Source organism: Pecten maximus, chromosome 7 (assembly GCF_902652985.1).
Source record: "Pecten maximus chromosome 7, xPecMax1.1, whole genome shotgun sequence".
NCBI classification, from domain to species: Eukaryota; Metazoa; Mollusca; class Bivalvia; order Pectinida; family Pectinidae; genus Pecten; species Pecten maximus.
The window spans coordinates 9,885,731-9,905,243 of record NC_047021.1 but is presented as its reverse complement, the minus strand read 5'-3'; the positions used below and the strand labels follow the sequence as shown (position 1 = coordinate 9,905,243).

The following is a 19,513-nucleotide window of genomic DNA, read 5'->3' as shown; positions in this document are numbered from 1 at the left end:
AGGTGTCATTGTTGTTGTAGGTGTTGTTGTTGTAGATGTCGTTTTCGTTGTAGGTGGTGTTGTTGTAGATGTAGTGGTTGTAGGTGTCGTTGTAGTTGTAGGTGTCGTTGTTGTTGTAGGTGTAGTTGTGGTTGTAGATGTCGTTGTCGTTGTAGGTGTTGTTGTTGTAATTGACGTTGTGGTTGTAGGTATTGTTGTGGTTGTGGGTGTTGCAGTGGCTGAAGGTGTTGTTGCTGTTGGAAGTGAAGTGGTTGTTGGTATCGTAGTGGTTGTAGGTGTCGTTGTTGTTGTTGTGGGAGTTGTAGTGGTTGTGGGTGTCGTTGTGTTTGTGGGTGTTGTTGTTGTTGTTGTAGGTGTTGTTGTTGGATGTAGGTGTCGTTGTGGTTGAAGCTAATGTTGTTGTGGGTGTTGTAGTTATTGTAGGTGTCGTTGTGGTGGTGGTTGTCGTTGTAGTTTTAAGTTCCGTTGTGGTTGCAGGTGTCGTTGTGGTTGTTGGTGTCATTGCAGTTGTAGGTTTTGTTGTTGTAGGTGTAGTTGTGGTTGTCGGTGTATTTGTGCTTGTTTGCGTAGTTGTGGTTGTAGGGGTCGTTGTTGTAGGTGTCGTTGTTGTTGTAGGTGTAGTTGTGGTTGTATGTGTAGTTGTGCTTGTTTGAGTAGTTGTGGTTTTAGTTGATGAAGTTGTTGTAGGTGCCGTTGCAGTTGTAGATGTAGTGGTTGTAGGTGTCGTTGTTGTTGTAGGTGTCGTTGTTGTTGTAGGTGTCATTGCAGTTGTAGGTTTTGTTGTTGTAGGTGTAGTTGTGGTTGTCGGTGTATTTGTGCTTGTTTGTGTAGTTGTGGTTGTAGGTGTCGTTGTTATAGGTGTCGTTGTTGTTATAGATGTAGTTGTGATTGTAGGTGTAGTTGTGCTTGTTTGCGTAGTTGTGGTTGTAGGTGTCGTTGTTGTTGTAGGTGTTGTTGTTGTTGTTGTAGGTGTAGTTGTTGTTGTTGTTGTGGGATTGGTAGTGCTTGTTTGCGTATTTGTGGTTGTAGGTGTATTGGCTGTAGTTGTTGCCGTTGTTGTTATGGGTACCGTTGTCGTTGTAGGTGCTGTTGTTGTAGATGTAGTGGTTGTAGGTTTCGTTGTTGTTGTAGGTGTTGCCGTTGTTGCTGTGGGAGTTGTAGTGGTTGTGGAGGTTGTTGTGGTTGAAAGTGTTGTTGTTGTGGGAGTTGTAGTGGTTTTGAGTGTCGTTTGGGTTGTAGGTGTAGTTGTGGTTTTAGGTGATGAATGTGTTGTAGGTGTTGCTGTTGTAGATGTAGTGGTTGTAGGTTTCGTTGTTGTTGTTGTGGGAGTTGTAGTGGTTGTAGGTGTAGTTGTGGTTGTAGGTGTCGTTGTAGTTGTAGGTGTAACTGTGCTTGTTTGCGTAGTTGTGGTTGTAGGTGTCGTTGTTGTAGGTGTCGTTGTTGTTATAGATGTAGTTGTGATTGTAGGTGTAGTTGTGCTTGTTTGCGTAGTTGTGGTTGTAGGTGTCGTTGTTGTTGTAGGTGTTGTTGTTGTTGTTGTAGGTTGTAGTTGTTGTTGTTGTTGTGGGATTGGTAGTGCTTGTTTGCGTATTTGTGGTTGTAGGTGTATTGGCTGTAGGTGTCGTTGTGGTTGTAGTTGTTGCCGTTGTTGTTATGGGTGTCGTTGTGGTTGTTGGTGTCATTGTAGTTGTAGGTGTTATTGTGGTTTTAGGTGATGAAGTTGTTGTAGGTGTCGTTGTCGTTGTAGGTGTTATTGTTGTTGATGTAGTGGTTGTAGGTTTTGCCGTTGTTGTTATGGGAGTTGTAATGGTTGTGGGTGTCGTGGTGGTTGTAAGTATCGTTGTTGTTGTAGGTGTCATTGTCGTTGTAGGTACCGTTGTCGTTGTAGGTGCTGTTGTTGTAGATGTAGTGGTTGTAGGTTTCGTTGTTGTTGTAGGTGTTGCCGTTGTTGCTGTGGGAGTTGTAGTGGTTGTGGAGGTTGTTGTGGTTGAAAGTGTTGTTGTTGTGGGAGTTGTAGTGGTTTTGAGTGTCGTTTGGGTTGTAGGTGTAGTTGTGGTTTTAGGTGATGAATGTGTTGTAGGTGTTGCTGTTGTAGATGTAGTGGTTGTAGGTTTCGTTGTTGTTGTTGTGGGAGTTGTAGTTGTTGTAGGTGTAGTTGTCGTTGTAGGTGTAGTTGTTGCCGTTGTTGTTGTGGGAGTTGTAGTGGTTGTGGGTGTTGTTGTTATTGTTGTAGGTGTTGTTGTGGATGTAGGTGTCGTTGTGGTTGAAGATATCGTTGTTGTGGGTGTTGTAGTTATTGTAGGTGTCGTTGTGGTGGTGGTTGTCCTTGTAGTTTGAAGTTCCGTTGTGGCTGTAGGTGTCGTTGTGGCTGTTGGTGTCATTGTAGTTGTAGGTGTCGTTGTAGTTGTAGGTGTCGTTGTTATTGTAGGTGTAGTTGTAGTTTTAGGTGATGAAGTTGTTGTAGGTGTCGTTGTAGTTGTAGGTGTAATTGTGCTTGTTTGCGTAGTTGTGGTTGTAGGTGTAGTTGTGGTTGTAGGTGTCGTTGTTGTTGTTTTAGGTGTCATTGTTGTTGTAGGTGTCGTTGTTGTTGTAGGTGTTGTTGTTGTTGTTGTAGGTATTGCCGTTGTTGCTGTGGGAGTTGTAATGGTTGTGGAGGTTGTAGTGGGAGTTGTAGTGGTTGTGGGTGTCGTTCGGATTGTAGGTGTCGTTGTTGTTATAGGTGTCGTTGTTGTAGGTGTCGTTGTTGTTGTAGGTGTTGCTGTTGTAGATGTAGTGGTTGTAGGTTTCGTTGTTGTTGTTGTGGGAGTGGTTGTGGTTGTAGGTGTAGTTGTGGTTGTTTGCGTAGTTGTGGTTGTAGGTGAAGTTGTAGTGGTAGATGTTGTTGTAGGTGTAGTTGTGGTTGTAGGTGTAGTTGTTGTTGTAGGTGAAGTTGTGGTTGTAGGTGTAGTTGTGGTTGTAGGTGTCGTTGTAGTTGTAGGTGTAGCTGTGCTTGTTTGCGTAGTTGTGGATGTAGGTGTAGTTGTTGCCGTTGTTGTTGTGGGAGTTGTTGTGGGTGTTGTTGTTGTTGTTGTTGCTGTAGGTGTCGTTGTGGTTGAAGATATTGTTGTTGTGGGAGTTGTAGTCGTTGTGGGTGTCGTTGTTGTTGTTATAGGTGTTGTTGTGGATGTAGGTGTCGTTGTGGTTGAAAGTAATGTTGTTTTGGGTGTTGTAGTGGTTGTAGGTGTAGTTGTGGTTGTAGGTGTCGTTGTAGTTGTAGGTGTAACTGTGCTTGTTTGCGTAGTTGTGGTTGTAGGTGTCGTTGTTGTAGGTGTCGTTGTTGTTATAGATGTAGTTGTGATTGTAGGTGTAGTTGTGCTTGTTTGCGTAGTTGTGGTTGTAGGTGTCGTTGTTGTTGTAGGTGTTGTTGTTGTTGTTGTAGGTGTAGTTGTTGTTGTTGTTGTGGGATTGGTAGTGCTTGTTTGCGTATTTGTGGTTGTAGGTGTATTGGCTGTAGGTGTCGTTGTGGTTGTAGTTGTTGCCGTTGTTGTTATGGGTGTCGTTGTGGTTGTTGGTGTCATTGTAGTTGTAGGTGTTATTGTGGTTTTAGGTGATGAAGTTGTTGTAGGTGTCGTTGTCGTTGTAGGTGTTATTGTTGTTGATGTAGTGGTTGTAGGTTTTGCCGTTGTTGTTATGGGAGTTGTAATGGTTGTGGGTGTCGTGGTGGTTGTAAGTATCGTTGTTGTTGTAGGTGTCATTGTCGTTGTAGGTACCGTTGTCGTTGTAGGTGCTGTTGTTGTAGATGTAGTGGTTGTAGGTTTCGTTGTTGTTGTAGGTGTTGCCGTTGTTGCTGTGGGAGTTGTAGTGGTTGTGGAGGTTGTTGTGGTTGAAAGTGTTGTTGTTGTGGGAGTTGTAGTGGTTTTGAGTGTCGTTTGGGTTGTAGGTGTAGTTGTGGTTTTAGGTGATGAATGTGTTGTAGGTGTTGCTGTTGTAGATGTAGTGGTTGTAGGTTTCGTTGTTGTTGTTGTGGGAGTTGTAGTTGTTGTAGGTGTAGTTGTGGTTGTAGGTGTAGTTGTTGCCGTTGTTGTTGTGGGAGTTGTAGTGGTTGTGGGTGTTGTTGTTATTGTTGTAGGTGTTGTTGTGGATGTAGGTGTCGTTGTGGTTGAAGATATCGTTGTTGTGGGTGTTGTAGTTATTGTAGGTGTCGTTGTGGTGGTGGTTGTCCTTGTAGTTTGAAGTTCCGTTGTGGCTGTAGGTGTCGTTGTGGCTGTTGGTGTCATTGTAGTTGTAGGTGTCGTTGTAGTTGTAGGTGTCGTTGTTATTGTAGGTGTAGTTGTAGTTTTAGGTGATGAAGTTGTTGTAGGTGTCGTTGTAGTTGTAGGTGTAATTGTGCTTGTTTGCGTAGTTGTGGTTGTAGGTGTAGTTGTGGTTGTAGGTGTCGTTGTTGTTGTTGTAGGTGTCATTGTTGTTGTAGGTGTCGTTGTTGTTGTAGGTGTCGTTGTTGTTGTAGGTGTTGTTGTTGTTGTTGTTGTAGGTATTGCCGTTGTTGCTGTGGGAGTTGTAATGGTTGTGGAGGTTGTAGTGGGAGTTGTAGTGGTTGTGGGTGTCGTTCGGATTGTAGGTGTCGTTGTTGTTATAGGTGTCGTTGTTGTAGGTGTCGTTGTTGTTGTAGGTGTTGCTGTTGTAGATGTAGTGGTTGTAGGTTTCGTTGTTGTTGTTGTGGGAGTGGTTGTGGTTGTAGGTGTAGTTGTGGTTGTTTGCGTAGTTGTGGTTGTAGGTGAAGTTGTAGTGGTAGATGTTGTTGTAGGTGTAGTTGTGGTTGTAGGTGTAGTTGTGGTTGTAGGTGTAGCTGTGGTTGTAGTTGTCGTTGTAGTTGTAGGTGTAGCTGTGCTTGTTTGCGTAGTTGTGGATGTAGGTGTAGTTGTTGCCGTTGTTGTTGTGGGAGTTGTTGTGGGTGTTGTTGTTGTTGTTGTTGCTGTAGGTGTCGTTGTGGTTGAAGATATTGTTGTTGTGGGAGTTGTAGTCGTTGTGGGTGTCGTTGTTGTTGTTGTAGGTGTTGTTGTGGATGTAGGTGTCGTTGTGGTTGAAAGTAATGTTGTTTTGGGTGTTGTAGTTATTGAAGGTGTCGTTGTGGTTGTTGGTGTCATTGCAGTTGTAGGTGTAGTTGTTGTTGTAGGTGTAGTTGAGCTTGTTTGCGTAGTTGTAGTTGTTGGTGATGAAGTTGTTGTAGGTGTAGTTGTGGTTGTAGGTGTAGTTGTGGTTGTAGGTGTAGTTGTGGTTGTAGGTGTAGCTGTGGTTGTAGTTGTCGTTGTAGTTGTAGGTGTAGCTGTGCTTGTTTGCGTAGTTGTGGATGTAGGTGTAGTTGTTGCCGTTGTTGTTGTGGGAGTTGTTGTGGGTGTTGTTGTTGTTGTTGTTGCTGTAGGTGTCGTTGTGGTTGAAGATATTGTTGTTGTGGGAGTTGTAGTCGTTGTGGGTGTCGTTGTTGTTGTTGTAGGTGTTGTTGTGGATGTAGGTGTCGTTGTGGTTGAAAGTAATGTTGTTTTGGGTGTTGTAGTTATTGAAGGTGTCGTTGTGGTTGTTGGTGTCATTGCAGTTGTAGGTGTAGTTGTTGTTGTAGGTGTAGTTGAGCTTGTTTGCGTAGTTGTAGTTGTTGGTGATGAAGTTGTAGGTGTAGTTGTGGTTGTAGGTGTAGGTGTGGTTGTAGGTGTAGTTGTGGTTGTAGATGTCGTTGTCGTTGTAGGTGTTGTTGTTGTAGATGTCGTTGTTGTAGGTTTCATTGTGGTTGAAGGTGATGAAGTTGTTGTAGGTGAAGTTGTTGTTGAAGGTGATGACGTTGTTGTAGGTGTCGTTGTGGTTGAAGGTGATGAAGTTGTTGTAGGTGTCGTTGTAGTTGTAGGTGTAGTTGTAGTTGTAGGTGTAGGTGTGGTTGTAGGTGTAGTTGTAGTTGTAGGTGTAGTTGTGGTTGTAGTTGTTGCCGTTGTTGTTGTGGGAGTTGTAGTGGCTGTGTGTGTTGTTTTTGTTGTAGGTGTTGTTGCTGTTGTAGGTGTCGTTGTCGTTGTAGGTGTTGCCGTTGTTGTTGTTGGAGTTGTAGTGGTTGTTAATGTGGTTGTGGTTGAAGGTGATGGAGTTGTTGTAGTAGTCATTGTAGTTGTAGATGTCGTCGTAGTTGTAGGTGTAGTAGTGGTGGTTGTAGGTTTAGTTGTGCTTGTTTGCGTAGTTGTTGTTGTAGGTTTAGTTGTGCTTGTTTGCGTAGTTGTGGTTGTAGGGGTTGTTGTGGTTGTAGGTGTAGTTGTGGTTGTAGGTGTAGTTGTAGGTGTAGGTGTAGTTGTAGGTGTAGTTGTGGTTGTAGGTGTAGTTGTGGTTGTAGGTGTAGTTGTGGTTGTAGGTGTCGTTGTGGTTGTAGGTGTAGTTGTGGTTGTAGGTGTAGTTGTGGTTGTAGGTGTAGTTGTAGGTGTAGGTGTAGTTGTAGGTGTAGTTGTGGTTGTAGGTGTAGTTGTGGTTGTAGGTGTAGTTGTGGTTGTCGGTGTAGTTGTGGTTGTAGGTATTGTTGTGGTTGTAGGTGTAGTTGTGGTTGTAGGTGTAGTTGTGGTTGTAGGTGTAGTTGTGGTTGTAGGTTTAGTTGTGCTTGTTTGCGTAGTTGGTGGTTGTAGGTGTTGTTGTGGTTGTAGGTGTAGTTGTGGTTGTAGGTGTAGTTGTGGTTGTAGGTGTAGTTGTGGTTGTAGGTGTAGTTGTGATTGAAGGTATAGTGTGGTTGTAGGTATAGTTGTGGTTGTAGGTGTAGTTGTGATTGAAGGTGTAGTTGTGGTTGTAGGTATAGTTGTGGTTGTAGGTGTAGTTGTGATTGAAGGTGTAGTTGTGGTTGAAGGTATAGTTGTGGTTGTAGGTATAGTTGTGTTTGTAGGTGTAGTTGTGATTGAAGTTGTCGTTGTGGCTGTAGGTGTAGTTGTGGTTGTAGGTGTCGCTGTTATTGTAGATGTCATTATTGTTGTAGCTGACGGCATGGTTGTGGGTGTTGTGATACTTGATGTCGCTGTTGTATAGGTGTTTGAAGTTGATATTGTGGCGATTTTGGAAGATGTAGTGCTTTCTATTGTTGTACTTTCAGTAGTTGTTGAATCTGCTGCAGGCGGAGAAAAAGCAAAAAAGCACAGATTGAGAAGAATATATGAACTAACTGAAAGTCTGACATGGAATCCCACTCTGGTTGGTGACTGACAATTGCCTTAATTCCTCAATATTTTTAAATGCAAATTTCTTATTTTGCTTTATGAAATCAGATAATTTTTTTCAACTGATTGTCTCTCTTTAAAACATATTGATCGAAATATTTACAACTTATGTGTGTATTCTTCTTATTGACACACCTAACAAGCATATATTAGTTCCGTGAGAAAGCGAACACCTTTTAAGGCCGGTTAATCTACGAAATGTATGTCTAATGTTTAAATAGAACTTCGTATGGCATGAACACCGTAAGGCCGACCACTGTGTGACCGGACCACTGTGTGACCAGACCACTGTGTGACCAACCACTGTGTGACCGGACCACTGTGTGACCGGACCACTGTGTGACTAGACCACTGTGTGACCAGACCACTGTGTGGCGGACCACTGTGTGACTAGACCACTGTGTGGCGGACCAAAGTGTGACCGGACCACTGTGTGGCGGACCACTGTGTGACCGGACCACAGTGTGACCGGACCACTGTGTGACCGGAACACTGTGTGTCCGGACCACTGTGTGACCGGACCACTGTGTGACTAGACCACTGTGTGACCAGACCACTGTGTGGCGGACCAAAGTGTGACCGGACCACTGTGTGGCGGACCACTGTGTGACCGGACCACAGTGTGACCGGACCACTGTGTGACCGGAACACTGTGTGTCCGGACCACTGTGTGACCAGACCACTGTGTGACCGGACCACTGTGTGGCGGACCAAAGTGTGACCGGACCATTGTGTGGCGGACCACTGTATGACCGGACCACTATGTGGCGGACCACTGTGTGACCAGACCACTGTGTGACCAGACCACTGTGTGTCCGGACCACTGTGTGACCAGACCACTGTGTGACCGGACCACAGTGTGGCGGACCAAAGTGTGACCGGACCACTGTGTGACCGGACCACAGTGTGACCGGACCAAAGTGTGACCGGACCACTGTGTGACCGGACCACTGTGTGGCGGACCACTGTGTGACCGGACCACTGTGTGGCGGACCACTGTGTGACCGGACCACAGTGTGACCGGAACACTGTGTGTCCGGACCACTGTGTGACCAGACCACTGTGTGACCGGACCACTGTGTGGCGGACCAAAGTGTGACCGGACCACTGTGTGGCGGACCACTGTGTGACCGGACCACTATGTGGCGGACCACTGTGTGACCAGACCACTGTGTGACCAGACCACTGTGTGACCAGACCACTGTGTGTCCGGACCATTGTGTGACCAGACCACTGTGTGACGGACCACTGTGTGACCGGACCACTGTGTGACCGGACCACAGTGTGACCGGACCAAAGTGTGACCGGACCACTGTGTGACCGGACCACTGTGTGGCGGACCACTGTGTGACCGGACCACTGTGTGGCGGACCACTGTGTGACCGGACCACAGTGTGACCGGACCACTGTGTGACCGGAACACTGAGTGATCAAACCACTGTGTGACCGGACCACTGTATGACCGGACCACTGTGTGTGTCCGGACCACTGTGTGACCGGACCATTGTGTGACCGGACCACTGTGTGTGTCCGGACCACTGTGTGACCGGACCAAAGTGTGACCAGACCACTGTGTGACCGGACCACTATGTGACCAACCACTGTGTGATCAACCACTGTGTGACCAGACCACTGTGTGACCAGACCACTGTGTGATCAACCACTGTGTGACCGGACCACTGTGTGGCGGACCACAGTGTGGCGGACCAAAGTGTGACGGACCAAAGTGTGACCAGACCACTGTGTGGCGGACCAAAGTGTGACCGGACCACTGTGTGACCGGACCACTGTGTGGCGGACCAAAGTGTGACCGGACCACTGTGTGACCGGACCACTGTATGACCGGACCACTGTGTGACCGGACCACTGTGTGACCGGACCACTGTGTGACCGGACCACTGTATGACCGGACCACTGTGTGTGTCCGGACCACTGTGTGACCGGACCACTGTGTGACCGGACCACTGTGTGGCGGACCAAAGTGTGACCGGACCATTGTGTGGCGGACCACTGTATGACCGGACCACTATGTGGCGGACCACTGTGTGACCAGACCACTGTGTGACCAGACCACTGTGTGTCCGGACCACTGTGTGACCAGACCACTGTGTGACCGGACCACAGTGTGGCGGACCAAAGTGTGACCGGACCACTGTGTGACCGGACCACAGTGTGACCGGACCAAAGTGTGACCGGACCACTGTGTGACCGGACCACTGTGTGGCGGACCACTGTGTGACCGGACCACTGTGTGGCGGACCACTGTGTGACCGGACCACAGTGTGACCGGAACACTGTGTGTCCGGACCACTGTGTGACCAGACCACTGTGTGACCGGACCACTGTGTGGCGGACCAAAGTGTGACCGGACCACTGTGTGGCGGACCACTGTGTGGCGGACCACTGTGTGACCGGACCACTATGTGGCGGACCACTGTGTGACCAGACCACTGTGTGACCAGACCACTGTGTGACCAGACCACTGTGTGTCCGGACCACTGTGTGACCAGACCACTGTGTGACGGACCACTGTGTGACCGGACCACTGTGTGACCGGACCACAGTGTGACCGGACCAAAGTGTGACCGGACCACTGTGTGACCGGACCACTGTGTGGCGGACCACTGTGTGACCGGACCACTGTGTGGCGGACCACTGTGTGACCGGACCACTGTGTGACCGGACCACTGTGTGACCGGAACACTGAGTGATCAAACCACTGTGTGACCGGACCACTGTATGACCGGACCACTGTGTGTGTCCGGACCACTGTGTGACCGGACCATTGTGTGACCGGACCACTGTGTGTGTCCGGACCACTGTGTGACCGGACCAAAGTGTGACCAGACCACTGTGTGACCGGACCACTATGTGACCAACCACTGTGTGATCAACCACTGTGTGACCAGACCACTGTGTGACCAGACCACTGTGTGATCAACCACTGTGTGACCGGACCACTGTGTGGCGGACCACAGTGTGGCGGACCAAAGTGTGACGGACCAAAGTGTGACCAGACCACTGTGTGGCGGACCAAAGTGTGACCGGACCACTGTGTGACCGGACCACTGTGTGGCGGACCAAAGTGTGACCGGACCACTGTGTGACCGGACCACTGTATGACCGGACCACTGTGTGACCGGACCACTGTGTGACCGGACCACTGTGTGACCGGACCACTGTATGACCGGACCACTGTGTGTGTCCGGACCACTGTGTGACCGGACCACTGTGTGACCGGACCACTGTATGACCGGACCACTGTATGACCGGACCACTGTGTGACCAGACCACTGTTTGACCGGACCACTGTATGTCCGGACCACTGTGTGACCGGACCACTGTGTGACCGGACCATTGTGTGACTGGACCACTGTGTGTGTCTGGACCACTGTGTGACCGGACCACTGTGTGTGTCCGGACCACTGTGTGTGTCCGGACCACTGTGTGTGTCCGGACCACTGTGTGTGTCCGGACCACTGTGTGACCGGACCACTGTATGACCGGACCACTGTGTGACCGGACCACCGTGTTACCGGACCATTGTGTGAGTAGACCACTGTGTGACCGGACCATTGTGTGACCGGACCACTGTATGACCGGACCACTGTGTGGCGGACCACCGTGTGACCGGACCACTATGTGACCGGACCACCGTGTGACCGGACCACTATGTGACCGGACCACCATGTGACGGACCATTGTGTGAGTAGACCACTGTATGACAAGACCTCTGTATGTATCCGACGGTCCACTTTATGACCAGAACCCCGTATCATTAATGTTTGGCCAGAAAACTGTTTGACAGGAATATTGTATGACCGTCCATTGCATAAACGCACCACTCTACAACCAGATTAATGGATACAGCGATGTATGACCGAGGAATTGCATGATCAGACCACAATATGACCGGGCCCCTTGTATATCAGGACCATTGTATGATCGGGCTACAATGTGACCGCACAATATGTGACCGCACAATATGTGCCCCTGTGTAACAGGGCAATTGTATGATCGAATCACAATATGACCGGGCCCCTGTATAACAGGACCATTTTGTAGTTGGACCACAATATGACCACTGTACATCTCGATTGTGGGAGGACAGTACATCTCAATTGTGGGAGGACAGTACATCTCGATTGTGGGAGGACAGTACATCTCAATTGTGGGAGGACAGTATATCTCAATTGTGGGAGGACAGTACATCTCAATTGTGGGAGGACAGTACATCTCGATTGTGGGAGGACAGTACATCTCGATTGTGGGAGGACAGTACATCTCGATTGTGGAAGGACGGTACATCTCAAATGTGGGAGGACAGTATATCTCAATTGTGGGAGGACAGTACATCTCGATTGTGGAAGGACAGTACATCTCAATTGTGGGAGGACAGTACATCTCGATAGTGGGAGGACAGTACATCTCGATTGTGGGAGGACAGTACATCTCGATTGTGGGAGGACAGTACATCTAGATTGTGGGAGGACAGTACATCTCGATTGTGGGAGATCAGTACATCTAGATTGTGGGAGGACAGTACATCTCAATTGTGGGAGGACAGTATATTTCAATTGTGGGAGGACAGTACATCTCGATTGTGGGAGGACAGTACATCTCGATTGTGGGAGGACAGTATATTTCAATTGTGGGAGGACAGTACATCTCGATTGTGGGAGGACAGTACATCTCGATTGTGGGAGGACAGTACATCTAGATTGTGGAAGGACAGTATATCTCGATTGTGCACACAACAACAAAACCTGCGTATCCTTGAGATGGTGAATAAAACACTAGAGTATCAAAGAACATGATCATATTCTAGTTGATAATAAATATAGTTGATTGTGTCAGCTTTCAGAGAATTCACCACTGAAAAAGAAAAGCTAAAAAGTCGTTTGATGCTACATGTAAACTAAGAATGAAATGCATCTGTCACCTTCTGTAGAACTCAATTGTTTCGTGCGTCACAATTGTCTCGTGCGTCACAATTGTCTCGCGGGTCACAATTGTCTCACGGGTCACAATTGTCTCGCGGGTCACAATTGTCTCGTGGGTCACAATTGTCTCGTTTGTCACAATTGTCTCGTTTGTCACAGGTATCTCGTGCGTCACAATTGTCTCGTGCGTCACAATTGTCTCGTGTGTCACAATTGTTTCGTGTGTCACAATTGTCTCGTGCGTCACAATTGTCTCGTGTGTCACAATTGTCTCGTGTGTCACAATTGTCTCGTGCGTCACAATTGTCTCGTGTGTCACAATTGTCACGTGCGTCACAATTGTCTCGTGTGTCACAATTATCTCGTGCGTCACAATTGTCTCGTGTCTCACAATTGTCTCGTGCGTCACAATTGTCTCGCGGGTCACAATTGTCTCACGGGTCACAATTGTATCGCGGGTCACAATTGTCTCGTGGGTCACAATTGTCTCGTTTGTCACAATTGTCTCGTTTGTCACAGGTATCTCGTGCGTCACAATTGTCTCGTGCGTCACAATTGTCTCGTGTGTCACAATTGTTTCGTGTGTCACAATTGTCTCGTGCGTCACAATTGTCTCGTGTGTAACAATTGTCTCGTGTGTCACAATTGTCTCGTGCGTCACAATTGTCTCGTGTGTCACAATTGTCACGTGCGTCACAATTGTCTCGTGTGTCACAATTATCTCGTGCGTCACAATTGTCTCGTGTGTCACAATTATCTCGTGCGTCACAATTGTCTCGCGGGTCACAATTGTCTCGTGGGTCACAATTGTCTCGTTCGTCACAATTGTCTCGTTTGTCACAGGTATCTCGTGCGTCACAATTGTCTCGTGCGTCACAATTGTCTCGTGTGTCACAATTGTTTCGTGTGTCACAATTGTCTCGTGCGTCACAATTGTCTCGTGTGTCACAATTGTCTCGTGTGTCACAATTGTCTCGTGCGTCACAATTGTCTCGTGTGTCACAATTGTCACGTGCGTCACAATTGTCTCGTGTGTCACAATTATCTCGTGCGTCACAATTGTCTCGTGTGTCACAATTGTCTCGTGCGTCACAATTGTCTCGTGCGTCAATTATATTTTGTCGTCGAAGAATGTGAATATATGGTGAACCTCGTTTTAACAAAGATGTGATGAACCTCGTTATGACAAAGGTGTGATGAACATCGTTATGACAAAGGCGTTCCCCAGTAAACGTTATCTTCTTCGCTTTTAAGTATTTTCATATAAAGATAAGCCATTAAGCAAACTACCAACAATGAATGCCAAACACAGCTTTTTCTTTTTTCAGTTTATACTAGATTTTATATCAAATATAGCATGCTCTAATGAGGAAAAACTCTACGGTACGTGATTCGACTTTCTATATAGAGCATCCTAAAAACTTTATGGTGAGTAATTTGTAATTTTTTAGAAAGCTACCTAGAAACTCGGAGTTAGAAAACGAAGAAAATGTTGGTAAAAATGACAGAGAAGCACCGCAAACGACACACACTAGGCTAACACAGGCACTACAACCAAAGGCACTCAGACAACAGTAGGGTAGTACTCACCGGCAGTAGTAGTGGTGGGCCCGGTAGTAGTTGACGGCGTTGTTGTTGTTGTTAGTGGTGTTGTTGTTGTTGTCAGTGGTGTTGTCGTCGTAGCTGTTGTTGTGGCTGGTGTCGTTGTCGTCGTAGCTGTTGTTGTGGTTGGTGTAGTTGTCGTTGTTGTTGGTGTAGCTGTCGTTGTTGTTGGTGTAGTAGTTGCCGTACCTGTATTTGTGGTTGGTGTAGCAGTTGTCGTAGCTGTCGTTGTGGTAGGTTGCATTCACAATGTCCGTGTGTCACCCATTTTTGCTCGTGCGTCACAATGTCGTCGTGTTTTTTCACAATGTCTCGTGCTCACATGTCTCGTGGAATTTTGTGGTAGATGTGTACTTTGTGTTACATTGTCTGCGTGTTGTGGTGACTCTTAGCAGTGAAGTTTACTGTTGCCGTGTATCTCTCGTTAGCATTTGTGTGTAGAGTCACTATGTGTCTTCGTTCGTTTTAGTTAGCATGCTATGAGTTGTGGTGACGTTCTGTGATCACGTTTCGTGTGGTAACATGCGGAGATGGTGAACAGAGTGTGAGGAGATTGTGTGGTGAGTGTGTCGTGTTGTTGGAGTGTGGTGGGTGGGCCGGTGTGTGGCGTGTGGTGTGTGGTTGGGTGGGTTGTGTCGATGTGTTGTGTGTGTGTGGTTGGAGCTGTTGTTGGTGTGTGTGTCTTGGTGTTTGGTTGTTTTGTGTGTTTCATGGTGTGTTGAAGAGTGTGTGTTAGTGCGTTGTGTGCCTTTTATGGTGCTGCGTACATTGTTCGTTGTTCATGTTATCTGGATTTGGGTGTCTTGTGTGTTATGGTTATGTGGATTTTTGAGTCCTTTTGGTGGTGTGTCTGTTAGTGTCGGTTAGTTGCGGTGTTTGTGGCGGTGTGAGTGCAGTGTGTTTGTCGGTTAGTATGTGTGTGTTGTGGTGTCGTGTTGTAGTTGCGTGGTGATGAGTGTTGGGTAGTGGTAGGGTGTGGTAGTGGTGTGTGTAGTTGTCGGTATGGTTGTCGTCGTGTGTTGTCGTGGGTGTTGTGTAGTGTAAGTGTAGTTGTCGGTGTGTAGTGTTGTGGTGTTGTGTTGTCGTGGTGTTGTAAGTTGTGTGTGGTTGTGTTGTCGTGGGTGTTGTAGTAGTGTGTGTCGTGTATTGTCAGGTGTTGTAAGTGGTTGTGGTGTGTAGTTGTTGGTGGGTTGTGTGGTGTTGTGGGAGTTGTTGGTGTTGTGTTGTGTTGGTGTCTGTGTTTGTGGTGGTTGTAGTTGTCGTCGGTGTTGTGGTAGTTGTTAGTGTAGTTGTTGGTGTTGTAGTAGTTGTGGGTGATGTAGTGGTTGTCGCTGTTGTAGTTGTCGTCGGTGTTGTGGTAGTTGTTAGTGTAGTTGTTGGTGTTGTAGTGTTGTGGGTGTTGTAGTGGTTGTCGCTTGAGTTGTCGTGGCGTTGTAGGGTTGTGGTGTTGTATTGTGTGGGTTGTTGTGGCTAGTTGCGGTGTGTCTGTGTAGTTGTGTGTACGGTGTTGTGTTGTCGTTGGTGCTGTAGTTGTGTGTGGTGTTGTGGTAGTGTTGTGTGAGTGTGTAGTTGTTGTGGTGTAGTTATGTGTGTTGTGTTGTGTAGTTGTTGTCGGTGTTGTAGTTTCGTACGAGTGTTGTAGTGTGTTGGTCGTTGTAGTGTTGTGTGGTGTTGTGTTGTTGTCAGGTGTGTAGTTGTTGTCGGTGTTGTAGTGTGTGGTGTGTTGTAGGTTGGATTGTTGGTGTTTGTGAGTGGGTAGTTGGTGCGGGTTGTAGTTGTTGTTGGTGTTGTAGTTGTTGTCGGTGTTGTGGTAGTTGTAGTAGTTGTCGGTGTTGTAGTTGTCGGGGTGTTCGGTTGTGTGTTGTGTGTTGTGTTGTTGTTGTGTTTGGTGTAGTTTGTTGTCTGTTGTAGTGGTTTGTCGTTGTGTTTGTTAGTTGTTGTCGGTTGTGTGTTGTCGGTTGTTGTAGTTGTGTGGGTTTGGTAGTTGTCGTGTGTGTAGTAGTGTTGTGTCTGGTGTGGTAGTTGTGTTGTGCTGTTGTGTAGTTGTCGTCGGTGTTGTAGTTGTTGTCGGTGTTGTAGTGTGTTTGTCGGTGTTGTGGTTTTAGTTGTTGTCGTGTGTAGTGTTGTGTGTTGTATTGTTTGGTGGTTGTAGTGTTGTTGGTTTGTTGTAGTGTGTCGGTTGTGTAGTGTTGTTGTCGGTGCTGTAGTAGTTGTTGTCGGTGTTGTGGTAGTTGTTGGTGTTGTAGTTGTTGTCGGTGTTGTGTGGTGTAGTGGTGAGGTGTGGTGTTGTGGTGTGTGTAGTGTGTGTTTGTAGTTGTGTGTTGTAGTGTGGTTGTGTGTGTTGTAGTGGTTAGTTGTCGGTGTGTGTGTTGGTCGGTGTAGTGTTTGTCGGTGATTGTGTGTATGTTGACGGTTGTAGTAGTTGTGTGTCGGTGTGAGTTGTAGTGTGTGTGTGTGTGTGTGTTTGCTGTTGTAGTTGTTGTCGGGTGTTGTTGGTTTGTGTGTGTGTGTGTGTTGTGTCGGTGTTGTAGTTGTTTGGTGTGTTGTAGTTGGTTTTGTCGGTTGTGTGTTTGTGGTTGTGGTTTGTGTTTTATTGTTGTGGTGTTGTAGTTGTGTGTGGTTGTTGTCGTGTTGTTGTGGTGTGCTGTGTTGTGTGTTGTGGTGTTGTGTGGGGTTTGTGTGGTGTAGTGTTGTTGCGGTGTTGTAGTGGTGTGGTTGTTGTGTGTTGGTAGTGTGGGTGTTGTGTGTCGTTGTGTTGCGTGTTGTAGTTGTTGTCGGTGTTGTATGGTTGGTGTGTTGTTGTGTGTGTGTGGTTGTAGTGGTTGTGTGGTGTTGTGTAGTTGTTGTGGTGTGTAGTTGTTGTGTTGTTGTGGGTGTTGTAGTTGTGTGTGGTGTGTTTGTCGGGTTGTTTGTGTAGTTGTTGTCGTGTTTTGTTGTTTTGTGTGTTGTAGTTGTAGTCGTGTGTTGTTGTGTTGGTTTGTCGGTGTAGTTGTGTGTGGTGGTGTTGTAGTTGTTTCGTGTGTGGTGTTGTGTGTGTAGTGTGTTCGGGGTGTGTTGGTTTGTAGTGTCGGTGTTGTTGTCGTGTTGTAGTGTGGTGTAGTTTGTCGTGTGGTGTTGTTGTAGTTGTGTGTGGGTGTGTGTTGTGTTGTTGCTGTCGTGTGTGTGTGTTGTTGGTGTTGTAGTTTGGTCGTTGTGTTGTTGTAGTTGTTGTCGGTTTTTGTGTGTTTTGTGTTTGTGTGTAGTTGTGTCGGTGTTGTAGGTTTGTTGTCGGTGTTGTAGTGTTTTGTTTCGTGTGTTGTGTTTTTGTAGTTGTAGTTGTGTCGGTTTGTATTTGTTGTCGTGTATGTTTTGTAGTTTCGTGTGTGTTTTTGGTGTTGTAGTTGTTTGTCGGTGTGTGTGGTGTTGTAGTGTGTGGTGTTGTAGTTGTCGTTGGTGTTGTAGTTGCTGTCGGTGTTGTAGTTGTGTGGGTGTTTGTAGTTTGTCGGTTGGTGTTGTAGTTGTTGTGTTGTGTTGTAGTGTGTTGTAGTTGTGTGTGGTGTTGTAGTTTGTGTGTTGTAGGTGTTTGTAGTTGTCGTGGGTGTTGTGTGTGTTGTGGTCGTTGTGTTTGTGGTTGTTGTAGTGTTGTCGGTGTTGTGTTGTGTTGTGGTGTTTGTAGTTGTTGTCGGTGTTGTATGTGTGTTGTGTGGTTGTTGTAGTTGTTGTGTTGTCGGTTGTTGTATTTTGTTTAGTTGTTGTTGGTGTTGTAGTTGTTGTCGGTGTTGTAGTTGTCGTCGGTGTTGTCGGTGTTGTGGTAGTTGTCGGTGTTGTAGTTGTCGTCGGTGTTGTAGTTGTTGTCGGTGTTGTAGTAGTTGTCGGTATTGTAGTTGTCGTGGGTGTTGTAGTTGTCGTGGGTGTTGTAGTTGTTGTCGGTGTTGTAGTTGTTGTCGGTGTTGTAGTTGTTGTCGGTGTTGTAGTTGTCGTGGGTGTTGTAGTTGTCGGTGTTGTAGTTGTCGTGGGTGTTGTAGTTGTCGTGGGTGTTGTAGTTGCCGTGGGTGTTGTAGTTGTGGTAGTTGTTGTAGTTGTTGTCGGTGTTGTGGTAGTTGTCGGTGTTGTGGTAGTTGTCGGTGTTGTAGTTGTTGTCGGTGTTGTAGTTGTCGTCGGTGTTGTAGTTGTTGTCGGTGTTGTAGTTGTCGTGGGTGTTGTAGTTGTCGGTGTTGTTGTTGGTGTTGTTGTCGGTGTAGTAGTTGTCGGTATTGTAGTAGTTGTCGGTGTTGTAGTTGTCGTGGGTGTTGTAGTTGTTGTCGGTGTTGCTGTTGTTGTCGGGTGTTGTTGTTGTCGGTGTTGTTGTTGGTGTTGTTGTCGGTATTGTAGTTGTCGTGGGTGTTGTAGTTGTTGTCGGTGTTGTAGTTGTCGTTGGTGTTGTAGTAGTTGTCGGTGCTGTAGTTGTCGTGGGTGTTGTAGTTGTTGTCGGTGTTGTAGTTGTCGGTGTTGTAGTTGTTGTTGGTGTTGTAGTTGTTGTTGGTGTTGTAGTTGTTGTTGGTGTTGTCGGTGTTGTAGTTGTTGTCGTGGGTGTTGTAGTTGTCGGTGTTGTAGTTGTCGGTGCTGTAGTTGTCGTGGGTGTTGTAGTTGTCGTGGGTGTTGTTGTTGTCGTCGGTGTTGTTGTTGTTGGTGTTGTTGTCGGTGTTGTGGTAGTTGTCGGTGCTGTAGTTGTCGTGGGTGGTGTAGTTGTCGGTGTTGTAGTTGTTGTCGGTGTAGTTGTTGATGTTGTAGTTGTCGTGGGTGTTGTAGTGGTTGCCGGTGTTGTAGTTGTCGTGGGTGTTGTAGTTGTTGTTGTTGTAGTTGTCGTGGGTGTTGTAGTTGTCGGTGTTGTAGTTGTCGTGGGTGTTGTTGTTGTCGTCGGTGTTGTTGTTGTTGGTGTTGTTGTCGGTGCTGTAGTTGTTGTCGGTGCTGTAGTTGTCGTGGGTATTGTAGTTGTCGTGGATGTTGTAATCGTTGTCGGTGTTGTAGTGGTTGTTGAACCTGAAATTAAATTTGATATCGATTTCCTTTAAATTTGTTTGATATTCGGTCGATATCTGTCGGCCGTTTATAATACATCTCTATACAATAGTTTACTTTGGTCGATCCGATTGGTAGTGAAGAATCCAATACCTTGTATCATGTAAGCTTCAAAGGACAAAATTGTGACGTTTTGAGAAAAAAAAAAGTTCTTGTCTGCTTTACAATTTGCCCCTGGCTCGTTCATACGATGTTCCTGGACTACCGTACTTCCCCAGACTTTCATAAAAGGAATGTTCCTAGACTACCATATACTGTTTCCGACTCAATGTTCCCTTGCTACCATAACATTTCCAAGACTATCATACAATGTATTATTCAGTTGGTATTACGAATATTGTATTAGGATAAGTTATGCTATCTTTTTCAAATAAAAAAAAAATCTTAATTAAGGTAAACCAACTTACCAAAGGTGTAGGCCAGGTTAATGAGGACTAGCCAGTATACGGCGCCGTAAACTCTCATGTACCGCATCTGTAAACCATATGAAAAAAATAAATAATCATACCGAACATAAACTAGTAATCATACCCAACATAAACTAGTAATCATACCCAACATAAACTAGTAATCATACCCAACATAAACTAGTAATCATACCCAACATAAACTAGTAATCATACCCAATATAAACTAGTAATCATACCCAACATAAACTAGTAATCATACCCAACATAAACTAGTAATTATACCCAACATAAACTAGTAATTATACCCAACATAAAC

At 46.4% G+C, this 19,513-nt stretch overlaps 2 protein-coding genes across 2 annotated transcripts; both read right to left on the bottom strand.

Annotated features, from left to right (window-relative positions):
* Positions 1 to 5: 5 nt before the first annotated feature.
* On the bottom strand, positions 6 to 4,397 carry LOC117331045 (mucin-2-like). Its single transcript, XM_033889638.1, has 4 exons — positions 3,973 to 4,397; positions 2,571 to 3,252; positions 1,875 to 2,086; positions 6 to 390 (listed from the first exon to the last, which is right to left on the bottom strand). Exons 1-4 carry the CDS (start codon positions 4,254 to 4,256, stop codon positions 6 to 8), a joined length of 1,563 nt encoding a protein of 520 aa, XP_033745529.1. The 5' UTR covers positions 4,257 to 4,397.
* An 831-nt stretch (positions 4,398 to 5,228) lies between these two features.
* LOC117331044 (mucin-2-like) lies at positions 5,229 to 19,261 on the bottom strand (the record flags this gene model as incomplete). Its single annotated transcript, XM_033889637.1, is given in 5 exon segments — positions 5,229 to 5,286; positions 5,842 to 6,589; positions 17,512 to 18,053; positions 18,055 to 18,748; positions 19,195 to 19,261. Coding segments are annotated over 5 exon segments (2,109 nt in total), but the record flags the coding sequence as incomplete, so codon positions are not given.
* Between the last annotated feature and the right edge of the window lie 252 nt (positions 19,262 to 19,513).

Bases quoted from the DNA above. Each gene is read 5' to 3' on its own strand.
- LOC117331045 (XM_033889638.1), bottom strand. From the start codon at position 4,256: ATGACACCAACAGCCACAACGACACCTACAGCCACAACGGAACTTCAA. The intron at 2,087-2,570 runs ACAACAATGACA...CATCTACAACAG, and splicing joins CAACAACAACGACACCTACA to CAACACCTACAACACATTCA. The intron at 391-1,874 runs GTACCTACAACG...CAACAACATTAG, and splicing joins CAGCACCTACAACGACAACG to CTTCAACCACAACGACACCT.